Here is a 12,993-nt window from a genome sequence, read left to right as displayed (position 1 = left end):
GCTACGATGCCAGGGGTCCCGGGTTCGAATCCCAGCCTGGCCATGGATGTTTGTGAGTGTCCATTCATCAATTTCATCATATCATCACTCATCCCCATCTTCGCAAATTAACCAAAAGTGGCACAAAAAGCGAAGTAAAATAAAGCACATCAATCAAGATTTGGGGGAGGGGGGACTTGCAGTATGAATTGTTAAAAGATCAATGCAGCCTGTAGCGATTCCAACTGCTGACAGTAGACTTCCACCATGATTGGTTCAGTGTAAGCAATTCAAATTTGATGATACCATACATATCCCACCACCATCCTGTCCAAAAATGGCTCCCTTCTGTAATGGGCCATACGCAGCTGCCTCTACTGCGGTGTCAATTCATGAGGTACCACCCATTTCCCCCCTCCTTCCCAAGCTCTACCCACTACCAACTATGCAGTGTAAACACTGACAAACTCATCGATGCCTGTTACCAATCACTTCTTTCTGGCTATACTGCAATTCAAACACCATGTTTCCTACGACGCTAGGGGTCCTGGGTTCGAATCCTGGCCTGGGCATGGATGTTTGTGAGTGTCCATTCATCAATTTCATCATATCATCACTCATCCCCATCTTCGCAAATTAGCCAAAAGTGGCACAAAAAGTGCAGTAAAATAAAGCAAAACAAACAAACACCATCTTTCTTCTTGCAGTGATCATGCATCCAAGTGTCGCAAAATATCAATTTTTGTGTGTTGTAAGTGTTTACTAGTGCGTGCGCCCCCCCCCCCCCACACACAGATATATATATAACATAACAGTTGCATCTTCAGAAGTAGAAAAAAGATGGTGGAAATAGAAGTGAATACTAATACCATTTTCATACTAAGGTGTTGGCAGATTTGGGTAAGCCCAATCCCCAAAAGAAGCTTCAAGAAAGGTATGATTTAAATCTTGCAAAGTATACTTATTCTCTTAAATGTACACTTCACAAGGTACTTTTTTAAAAGGGCAATTTCAGAACCCCTCCTGTGATGCCTGGTTCAGTCATGGGCACTTCTGTATTCCATTGTAGTTAATGGGGTTGTTACAACCCAGAAGTGTCCGTGACTGACTCAAAATCATATTTCCAGTATATCATGCCACTACCTAACAAATTAAGGTACCAAGCCAGCCCTAGCTTAGCTTCATATTCTGTTTGCATTGTTTCACCCCTGTGGAAATTGTATCAACCAGTCATACTACAATTTAATCTGTTGCCTTTTAATTAGTGGTGATGTTGACAGTGTCATCAACGGCAGACTGGTTGATATTTGACAGTCAGCATCACTATTATTCAAAAGCAACACAGGTTGAGACAATTTCTACGCAGGTAAAATCGTGGAAGTGAAAAAATCAGGTGAGGCCAGTGTCATTGTTCTACCATGTCTTGCCACTTATGTCAGACCTGGGTTCTGATTTTCCACCAAGTTTCTACAATAGTAAGTTTTCTATGTATGTGCCAAATACACATTGCAATTCTTCTAGTGGTTGTTTAGCATTTGTCCAATAGGTACACTTAGAAACTCATTGTCTAATCCCTCATACACTGGCTACATGACATTCATAGGAAATAGCACATATAAAAAAATAAGCAGCAAATACTCATTGTGCTGATAAGTAAAGAGAATGGTTGTATTTTTCATTGTCGGTAAAAAACATGCAAAATTATAAAACAAAATTGAAAAACACTGTATGAAATAACTTTTATCAAGAAATGTTTTTAAGTTCTGTTGATACTGTATGCAGGAGTTCTTTCATTGTGCTGAAGCCCTTGATAAACTTTTAACATCTTCAATGGCCGATCCCTCTCCTTGTGCTGCAGCAGCCTCCATGCCCGGTGTATCCACATATTTGTATGTAGTGGCCATCAGCATGAACAAAAGCATAAAGCCAAGCATCAGAGTCCCAAAAAACATGAATTCATATGCCTGCAACAATGAATACGGTATAAATTTAATGCAATTTTCTATCATGTGATTTCTTCTAGTCTTTGAAGATTTATGAAACATCAACAAAGATTTTATGAATAGTTATAGCATTTTCAGTGTATATATTAATATATATATATATATATATATATATATATATATATATATATATTCTTGTACCTTAAAAATTATACGTAGTTGAAATTGAATATGTACCAAACACAACATACATATTGGTGAAATCATTCTTACGTTTTATTAGATTTTCAATTGAAAACAAACAATTCTGCACAAAAACTGTCCACAAAACACATTTCATTCATCCTGTACTTGCTGAACAGTTTCACTTGACTTTGGATTAGCCACATGCATCATATTCATCAATACTTCTAGGATTGAACCCTTCATCATTTTCTAGATGTAATGCCATTTTAACAGCGCTGCACATGTGAACTTTCATATCATCAGGCAACAATTTTTAACTGCCTGTCATGGAAGATGGTGACAATATTTAACCTTTAAATGTCAACTGGTCCCCAGCACCTCATTCATTTATTTTTTATTTTTGCAGCACTGTGAATGCAAAGTTGTATAATCACAATCTAATCCTTACCTTTCGTAATTAGCCAAAAGTGTCAGAAAACCGAAGTAAAATGAACCAAATCAATCATTAATCCTTACATTTCTGTAGTTCTATTAGGTTAGTCAAAAAGTAAATGCAATATTTTTCTTTCCTTCCGTAGGTTGGCTGTACAGCTTTCTGCGCTCGCAAGCCGATAGATAGTATCGTTGTCTTCGCCTGTGGCAGGTTACAGCGTCATCACTTGAGTTCGCTCTGCAGTGTTGCCAAGTAAACATGGCTGCGTCACTGTCCGTGTGCACCACAGAAGAACAGCATTCTGTAATCCGTTTTTTGGTGTCTGAAGGTGTACCAGGAGCTGAAATCCATAGAAGACTTTCAGCACAATACGGTGACAATGGTTTACCGCTGCGAAGTGTTTACCAGTGGATTGAAAAGTTCAAAAGCGGTCGAACAAGTGTGAAGGACGAGGAAAGAGCAGGTCGTCCAGCCACATCCACTACTGATGACAACATTGAGCAAGTCCGTGAGCTGGTTCTGAATAACCGACGAGTGACTGTTGATGAAGTGGCAAACCATATGCACGTTAGTCATGGTTCTGCATATGAAATTATCCATAACAGGCTCAACATTCATAAAGTCTGTGCGAGATGGGTCCCTAAAGAACTCACTGACGAGAACAAGAGAAATCGTGTGAGAATCTGTCAGCAACTATTGGACAGACATGCTAACGAAGGTGAAGCCTTTTTGAAACGAATCATCACTGGAGATGAAACAGGGATCCATCACTTCGAACCTGAGAGCAAACGCCAGAGCATGGAATGGAAACACCCTGAATTTCTAGTGAAAAAAAGCCAAGCGTCAACACTCTGCAGGAAAAGTGATGCTCACACTTTTTTGGGACTCAGAAGGCGTAATTATGGAACATTATGTGGAAAAGGGAACAACAATAAACAGTGAACGATACAGTGATATGCTTTCAAACAAGTTGAAGCCTGCAATTCGAAGCAAACGACGAGGTCGATTGTCGGAAGGCATTCTTTTGTTGCATGACAACGCGCGTCCCCATACCGCCACCAACACCGCTCAAACTCTTCAGAATCTGGGCTTCGAGGTGTTAGAGCATCCTGCATACAGTCCCGATCTCGCCCCGTCGGATTATCATCTGTTCGGTCCACTTAAAGATGCTTTAAGAGGCCGTCGATTCGACACAGATCAACAGGCGAAGGAAGCGGTGCATACGGGGCTTGCTGCTCAACCGAAAACATTTTTTTTCTCAGGGCATCGGAAAGCTTGTGGAATGTTGGACCAAGTGTATTGAAGTGCAGGGGGACTATGTTGGAAAATGATATCATTGTAAGTTTTCTATTGTTGCTGTGAAAAATAAATATAAATGATTGCATTTACTTTTTGACTGACCTAATATATCAAATTTTACAACAGTAAACACGTATTTTCCTTATTTAATTTTGAACTTTGCGAGTCTTAATAAAGTTCAGTATTTTTTAACAATAAAGTAGAGGATGCAGTTGCAGCACCAGAAAAGATCAGAGAGAGCAAATGCCCCCCAGCCACCAATTATGATTTTAAGTGATGGCTTATTCAAATTTTTCTTCTATGAAAATCCGTTTCTATAAGTGATTTTTAGGATATACATTTTTCTGAGCATGTTTTTCCATGACACACTTGCCAAGTGCTGCGCAAATGATGAAATCAATACATACCTGGTTGCCTTTAAAGAAATTGACTTTGGCCACAATGGCAGCAAGGTAATTTCCAATTGCAGTTGTGAGAAGCCAAGCAGCTTGCATTACAGTCTTCATACTCTTTGGGGCCTGCAAGAGGTGAATACAAAGTTATAATGTTGTTACTAAGAACAAAGACAATGTTAGGTTGAAAGTTCCAATAGTACAGATGCTGCTTTGCGGCTTGCTCAAGGGATAGGGAGTTGTAAGAACTTACACACACTTTATAAAAAGGAAGAACATCAGATACATAAAAAGATAACAATGTAGCACTGTGTAGTAAAAAAATACACTATTTCCTCACCTGCTCACACAATTTCTGTTCACTAGATAAAAATTAATATTCCTTATTTGCTGGGCTGAGCAAATATCGATGCAGATGTATCTATATATGTATTGTAAATTATGAGTTCACTATCAGGAAGTGTCAGTTTGAATTTACTCCTAATGCTTGCCAATAGTTTTCACGTGACAAAATATCGAAAACTAAATTTGTAGTCACCAAAAGAACATTGTTATTATTATTTCTAGAAAACATAAGATACCCCTAACATGATTGGTTTCTTACCTGAGTGAAGCAGAACTCAAGGCCAGTGATGGAGAACATGATTTCACTCACAGTAATCACAAAATATTGAGGAACCAGCCACACCATGTGTATTTCGTTAGGTTCAGTGACTGTATACAATCTAGCATGCTGGAATAAAACAACACATTTAAAGACAAAAAAGAGAGAAAAAAGAAACAGTCTGGATAGAAACAGCACAAAATTGAAACCTTTCGTTTCAGTTTCAAAAAATATCACCAGGTACTGAAAGAATCACATCAAATGGGTAAACCTGGCTTACTAGCTCAGCATTAGAGCAGTGATACTCGGTGTCAAAGACCTACGTTTGATCTCCGATTGAGTCAATTTTCACGACTTTTCAGTAAGTTGTAAGATTTGCTCTGTGAGGTAAAAAAGGTAAAGTGTTCCCCTGTGCATAGCACCACGCCATGAAGGCGTATAGGGGGTGTGGGGGTAACGCCCCACACTTTCTTGATCCGGTCGTGAGTGGGGGTGATGTGATCAGCATCACGCCCCTGACCGCCTTTACCCCCCAGGGTTTCCCCCAGGTACCCATGTTATTCGACGCTGGGTAGGCGCCGGGGCCGCTTCCACCGTTAGAAAAGTTCCCGGATTTGAACCGGCCGGGGATCGAACCCGGGACCTTTAGCATGGTAGTCAGACGCGTTGCTCTGTGAGACAGAATCTATTTCATGTAGCTAGTTCAGTTCAGAATCTATTTCATGTAACTAGTTCAGTTTACTACAATAATATTTTGGACAATTATTTCTTTTATCATAAAATTTGCAATTTAATATTTTACTTTCTCCCAGGGCGAGCCTCAGCTACTGGGCGGGTCGCAGGTGGCGGATAGCGAATGGCCCCCAGATATGGGGGTTAGCTGCGAATAAGGGGAAACCCGAATAAGCAGTCCCGGACCGAGGCAAACTGCTGCCTTGCAGTGAGAGGGAGAAACCTCAAAGGCTAAGGGAAGAAACCCTAAAAGAAAATCTAGCAGGCCGAGGGCTATAAGGGAGGCAGCCCCTCCCACAAGGCTTTGGAACTAGGGCTGATAACCCGAGTGTCCGAGATGAAATTATTAAAAGAAACTACAGAGGAGAAACCGGACTGATTAAACTGTTGACGACCAAGAGAGGGAAAAGGATAATGAGAGTGGCAACCTGGAATGTACGTGGACTTGCTGGAAAGGAGTTTGAATTAATGACGGAAATGGTGAGAGCAAAGTTGAATATATTGGCGGTGACAGAGACCAAGAAAAAAGGAAATGGATATGAACAAATAATAGAACCAAATAGTGGTGAAAGGTTCCTAATGTTTCATTCAGGCGTAGGCAAAGAACAGAGAGCAAAAGGAGGAGTGGCTATAATAATCTCAGAGGCCTACAGACATTATGTTAAATGCTGGAAATTCATCAATGAAAGAATAATCTTGGTAACTTTAACCTTTAACAGTAGCATAAATGAAGACACTACTTTTATTGCTATATATGCACCAAATGAAGATGATATAGCAGAAGAGAAAGATAGATTTTATGAAGAGCTGCAGAGGACAGTGGATGACACCATGGGAGCTGTCTTTGTATTAGGTGACTTTAATGGCAGAGTTGGAAACAACATAGAAGGAATGGAAGGGCTGTTAGGGAAATACGGCGAGACGCACCAGAATAATAATGGGAGAAGATTACTAGATATGTGTGCAGGAAATGATTTTGTAATTACGAACACAATGTTCCCACATAAAGAAACACATAGATATACAAGAGAAGTCCCCAGCCGAAAGGAAAAATCTATTATTGACTACATATTGACACAGAGGAAACAGTGGAGATTTATCTTAGATGCAAGAGCATATAGAGGTTACGAGATTGGAAGTGACAACTATTTAGTAATTATGCAGTTACATGTTAATATCAAGACCAATGACCCTGGTGATAACAACAGGAAACCTAAAGAAAGAATAAAGGTATATAAATTGAGAGAAGAGGCAAGACAAAAAGACTATCAAGAGGCTGTGAAACAAAGGGTGGAAACATTGGAATGGCCCACTATGAGAGAAGATAAACTGGAAGAAATATGGAGTTTACATAAAGAGACAATCTTAGGAGCAGCGGCCGAAATCTGTGGAAAGTCCAGCGGAAAGCAACAACAGAGAAGAACAGCATGGTGGACAGAAGAGATAAAAGAAATGGTAAAGGAAAAGAAGCAACGGTGGAAAAAATACCTACTCACAAAACATTTAAGTGACTATGAAGCTTATAAACATCAAAGATTAGTAGTGAAGAATATAGTGAAAGATGCAAAACAACAGTCATGGGAAAAATTTGGAGAAGCAATGGAAGGAAACCTACAAAATAACCAAAAGCTGTTCTACAAAGTATTAAAATCGATGCGAACAGAGAAGCAATGTCCTCTTAAGTTCATAAAAGACAAAAGTGGTAACCTCCTCCGAAGTGAAAATGACATTATGGAGCGGTGGAAAGAATATTTCCAAGAATTGCTTGGAGGAAATATGGAAATTGGAGAAAAGGAGAAAGAACAGACTGAGGAAGAAACACCAAGAGGAGGGAGAAACTGAAGAAGAAATAACTATGGAGGAGCTAAAAAGAGCACTAAAGAAAATGAAACTAGGCAAAGTGGCAGGACATGACCAGATAGCACCTGAGATGCTTAAATTCATGGGCAAAAGTGGTCAAGACATACTACTCAAGATTATTAATCTAATTTGGAAAGCAAAGAAGATACCAGCTGAATGGGAGTGTAGTGTCATTGTGCCAATATTTAAAAAAGGAGATAATAGAGACTGCAAAAACCATCGTGGGATATCGCTATTGAGTGTGCCGGGGAAAGTATATGTGAGGATACTAGAAGATAGAATAAGGCAAGTGGTAGAGCCACAGCTAGACGAGGCACAGTGCAGATTCCGACCAGGAAGAAGCACACAAGACCTCATATTTACCATCAGACAGATCAGTGAAAAACTGATGAGATATGGAAAAGAGGCACATATGGCTTTCATAGATCTAGAGAAAGCCTTCGACACCATTCCGAGGGATGAAATATGGAAAATACTAAAACAAAGAAAGGTTAGCAATCAATTAATTACAGCAACGCAGAGTCTGTATAAGAAATGTAGAAACTATGTCCGCACCTGTAATGCAGAGTCTCAAGAATTTGAGACTAGAGTAGGATTTAACAAGGATGTATCCTTAGCCCACTCCTCTTTATCACCTTAATGGATGATGTTATTAAATCATGCAATGGGAAGGTACAGAAATTCAAGCTGGGGTATAGGTTTTTAAAACCAATATATATAAACCATTGTGCCTTCGCCGATGACATATTAATATTGGGAGATTCCGAAAGTAATTTACAAAAGAACGTGAGAATCTGGGAAAAAGAGTTAAAAAAGAGGGGTATGAAGATAAATGATAAAAAGACTCAGACCATGATGATGGCACGACAGCCAAATATACATCAGATTGCTTTGAATAATGGAACGACATTAGAACAGACTACAGATTTTAAATACCTCGGGGTTATAGTGCAGCAAGATGGTAGAATAGATGGTGAAATTATAGCTCGATCCCAAGCCTCAGGGAGACTCTTTAATGCACTAAAGAGAAATTTCCTAAATAATCCATTAGTGACCAAAAATACGAAAATCCGTGTGTATAAAGTGATATATTTACCTACATTACTTTATGGTAGTGAAACCTGGACATTGACAAATAAACATAGGAGTAAAATACAGGCTTCAGAAATGAGATTTCTCCGCAAAATAGAAGGGAAAACAAGAAGAGACAAAATTAGGAATCAGACCATTAGAGCTAGCCTGGGCGTATCACCAGTGCTTGAGAGAATCGAACAGAACCAGTTACGATGGTTTGGGCACATACAAAGAATGGAAGACTCCAGAATAGCTAAACAAGCTTTGAGAATGCTAAGATGCAAGGAGCAAGACCACGCGGGAAACCCAGAAGAACATGGGAAGAAGATGTGAAGGTAGCTGTAGAGGCTAGAGGAGGAGAGTGGAGGAGAGCAAAGGAGCTGGCCCGAGACAGAATCCGATGGAAGACCCTCTGGGAAACCTCAACACCGCAAGGTAGAAGAGGATCGACTAAGTAAGTAAGTAAGTACTTTCTAAATCATTTCTAATTTGTTAATATATTTGTGTCTAAGCACAGAAAATTGATAAAATTAGCTAAACACCAAAGACATGCCAAATGGCATTTCTGTGGTTGATGTATGGTCAGTGCATCAACTCCATCACCAGTATTTTCTGACTTTCTAAGCTGGAGCTCACTACTATGCTGTCAAGTACAGCTGTAATCCTTATGATGTGTGATCAAGATTGACATTTTTGGAGTTCCCACAGACGATTGATCCTTGGACTGCTTGTATCAAAGACAGGGCATCAAGCATGCCTCTGCAAGGTGTGTGTATGTGTAATGAACTGATAAATTATATTCTATGGATCGGATATAAAATTGCAAATGTTCAATTTATCTTCCTAATGAATCTGATGGCAACTATATAATGTGTCTTAGAGAAATATACTCAGTATTTAGGCATTTACTTTGCTGGTTTAAGAATAATTCCTTTATATTCATAGAAATCATTATTAGCAGTTTATTTTACGAGTTAGGCAAAATAAGAAAATTAGGGTTTTTATTTGCTACTTTAATGTAGAATTCTGTGTAACAAAACATCTAGTTATTACATAAAAGCTTTGAGCATATGCTTACCAGTGCCTCGTAGTTGGTGTTTTGTACCACTAATATATAAACACCTCCAAATTCCAGCTTAAACTTTCCTATGGATTCAGAAAGTCCTGGCAGAAAGACATCACACCTGTAAGAAAGTGTTATGCTTCATTGAATTACTTTTGGACGTTGGGTTATTTAAACCAAAAAATAATTTAAATGTATTCAGTTTTCCCCTGTGAGGATTCTTTACGAAAGATTCTCAGTTCAGGTTCCATGGACTGACTATTTCCAACACTGAATTTCACTTTCAATGAAGCAGGATCTCATAAAAATCAGTGATGACCTTTCTGACATATTGCGAAAGATATTACACAAATATTTCAGGGTGGTTGAACCTCTTCAAAACCACTCTTGGCATGCCCTTAACGTAGCCTTCAGAAGTACTTCTATAATACGAGGTGCATGCAAAAAAAAAAAAAAAGACCGATATTTTTTAAAAAACAAGAACATGATAGAAGAAATTTATTGTGATTGATAAACAAGTACATACCTTGGCTATTTTTCGACGTAGTCACCATTAACCTCCAGACATTTCTGATAGCGTGGCACAAGCTTACGTATACCCTCTGCAGAAATATCTGCCACCTGAGAGTGCAGCCAGCCCAGAATTGATGTCTTGAGCACGTCACTGTCGTTGAAATGCTTCGATGCAAGCCACTTTTTCAAGTGAAGAAAAAGAAAGAAATCGCTGGGGGCTGTAAGGGGGATGATTGAATAGTTCCCATTGAAATATTTGAATTGTCTCAACAGTACGAGCAGCTGTGTGTGAGCGGACATTGTCATGAATCAGAAAAATTCCAGAGCTTAGCATTCCTCTCCGCCGATTTTGGATGGCACGTCGCAGATTATTCAGTGTTTCGCAATACACCTCTGCTGTAATTGTTCATCCTGGTTCCAAGAATTCCACAAAAATCACACCCTTTTGGTCCCAAAACACGGTTGCCATGATTTTGTGAACTGATGGTGTTTGTTTGAATTTCTTTGCTTTAGGAGAACAAGAGTGCCGCCATTGCATTGACTGCTGCTTCGACTCCCCAGTGGCGTACAATATCCACTTTCCTGACCCCATCACTGTGTGCGAAAAGAGGTCATCCCCATCCTCCCCCAAGCGGGGCAAAAAATCATGTGCAGCTGTCTTTCTTTGCTCTTTTTGATCATCTGTCAGCATTTTTGGTAACCACCTTGCACACAATTGGTGATACCCCAGGTTGTCAGTCACAATTCGATGCACTGTTTTCGCAGACACTTCTGGAAACTCTTTGGCAGTTCAGATATTGTGAACTGGCTATTGGAACGCACTTTCTCGTTAACATGTTCCACCAGATCATCCATCTGAACACTAGGCCTTCCACTACGTTCATCGTCATGGACATTTGAACGCCCTTCCCGAAACTCTCTGAACCATTGCCTGACCTTCCCTTCACTCATCACTGTCGGTCCATAAATGGCACACAATTCCCGATGGATGTCAGCTGCATTCTGTCCTTTGACGTTCAGAAATCGTATGACTGATCTCACTTCACATTTGGCGGGATTTTGTATTACGGCAGCCATTTCACCTTAGTGCTACTCGCACATATGCAACCCCATTCTGACGATTCTATCTCTGTTGCAAGCACAGAATACTAGGGCATGCTCCTGCGCATGCTCAACTTCATCAGTGTTGCCAACCCCACGTAAAAAAAATATTGGCCCTTTTTTTTTGACATCCCCTTCCCAGAAAGAGGACAAATGCCAGTCATAACCTCAACTGAAACAACAGACACAGTACATACTTTCCTTCACTTTTCCTCTAAATGTTCAAATCTACTTAGATCTTATTTTAGGAATGCAAAGGATTCTTGCCAGCTAGGTAGCCGAGTACATGAAGTGGTTGACTTGCCACCAAAGGTTCCAAGAAAAGTGAAATAAAACAACAAAAATACAAATACCAAACGATTCTTGCAATATCTTTTTGATGTAAATCTGTTAATAGATGAGGAAACTAGATACAATATCTTGTCAATGTACAATGACCAGACAATGTGACAATGTCTAGCTAGATACTTTTCATCCCTGAAGGAGCACCTATCTAGAAATGAAAATTGGGAAGAAATTGAAGGTACATATTTTGTTGTATTTTATATTTTTGTTATTTAGTGTCACTCTTCTGTCGCTTTTAACTAATCATCATCATGATGAGTGATAATTAAATGTAATTGATGAAGGGACAATCACAAAGAAAACTTGTGCCTAAGTTGAGACTCAAATCTGGGGATTTTGGCGATGAGATGGAAAGTCGACCATTGAATGTTGTCTGTGTTAAGATTACATACAATGTTGACAACTTATGACATGAAGAATCAACTTAATGGTGTTATTCTTAAAAATTAACAGTCAATGAATCTTTGAAGCCAACACACACAATTCTGGCATGAACTAAAAATAAAAGTAATGTGAACAATACAATCACCATTTTAAACTTACTTTGTATGGCCTCTTACTTTGACTTCCTTGTACTCTGTTGCATTTATTCCCTTTGAAACATCATATTTGACAGTTTTCTTTTTTGTCTTGATTATAATTTCTCCTTTATTGTCTATTCCTTTTTCTAAATTATATATTATCCTAAAATAAAATGGAAAATACAAAATTGAAATCCTTTGTCAAGATTGCTCTTAAATATGCTTATATACGCACGTGGACAGTTACCTGTGTCAGTAATTGAACATTTTAAAGTCACATGCAACAGGACTTAGGATGGAACTTCCCGGGGACCTCCAAAATCCAAAACAGATCCGACATTCAAATTCATGTAAAGAATGTTGAATGATGTTACTAAAGGTCTTCCTTCTGGTGGCCAAAATTAAAAATAATGCTCACAGTATTTTTATAAACCTTATTGAAAGCTAAAAGGCCAAAGAGGAGAGTAAAGAAGAGTGGTGTAGCTTTTTGTAGTTGCAGTAGCAGTGGCTTCCTAGTTTTCAAACTTATAATGCTAATGTTACTTAAGTTACTTTGAAGAGCAGGAATATAAATTTCTAGCTTGATTATTCTACAACAGCCATGAATGTTGTTCTTGATTGCTAGCCAGGACAATGTGGATACAGGAACAACATTGAACCACTCCAATATTTAAACTTAAACTCATAGTCCATTGTTCATGTATATGTACAAGTATATTTCTTCCACACAAGTCCTACTGGGAACTGAAGTAGTTGTCAAACTCATGATAATTGCTTGCATCTATCAGGCCAACTAGATCATGTCCTATTCTGCTACCAGCTCTTGGTTCCTGTACTCAATGCAGCAAATCAGATACAAACAAAGATACAAAATCCAAACCTTAGTTATCAGTATCGGTAATTTTATGTTGGAATCTTATTGGTATTTTTTAAAAATTTAAAATTTAT

At 38.9% G+C, this 12,993-nt stretch overlaps 1 protein-coding gene across 3 annotated transcripts in view; it reads right to left on the bottom strand.

Annotated features, from left to right (window-relative positions):
- Window positions 1-1,631: 1,631 nt before the first annotated feature.
- Window positions 1,632-12,993, bottom strand: part of LOC145988219 (solute carrier family 15 member 2-like) — a 29,235-nt gene continuing 17,873 nt past the window's right edge. For all 3 annotated transcript variants that reach the window (XM_083123063.1, XM_083123065.1, XM_083123064.1), the window contains 5 exons: window positions 12,068-12,208; window positions 9,581-9,686; window positions 4,837-4,965; window positions 4,248-4,358; window positions 1,632-1,943 (listed from right to left, as the gene is read on the bottom strand). In XM_083123063.1, coding sequence (XP_082979189.1) covers window positions 1,770-1,943; window positions 4,248-4,358; window positions 4,837-4,965; window positions 9,581-9,686; window positions 12,068-12,208 — 661 coding nt within the window. In that variant the 3' untranslated portion in view covers window positions 1,632-1,769. The remainder of the gene's footprint in view (window positions 1,944-4,247; window positions 4,359-4,836; window positions 4,966-9,580; window positions 9,687-12,067; window positions 12,209-12,993) is intronic.

This window comes from Lepisma saccharinum, chromosome 5 (assembly GCF_977018435.1).
Source record: "Lepisma saccharinum chromosome 5, izLepSacc3.1, whole genome shotgun sequence".
Classification (NCBI taxonomy): domain Eukaryota; kingdom Metazoa; phylum Arthropoda; class Insecta; order Zygentoma; family Lepismatidae; genus Lepisma; species Lepisma saccharinum.
The sequence above is the reverse complement of the archived record's forward strand: the minus strand, read 5'-3'. Positions and strand labels throughout refer to the sequence as shown.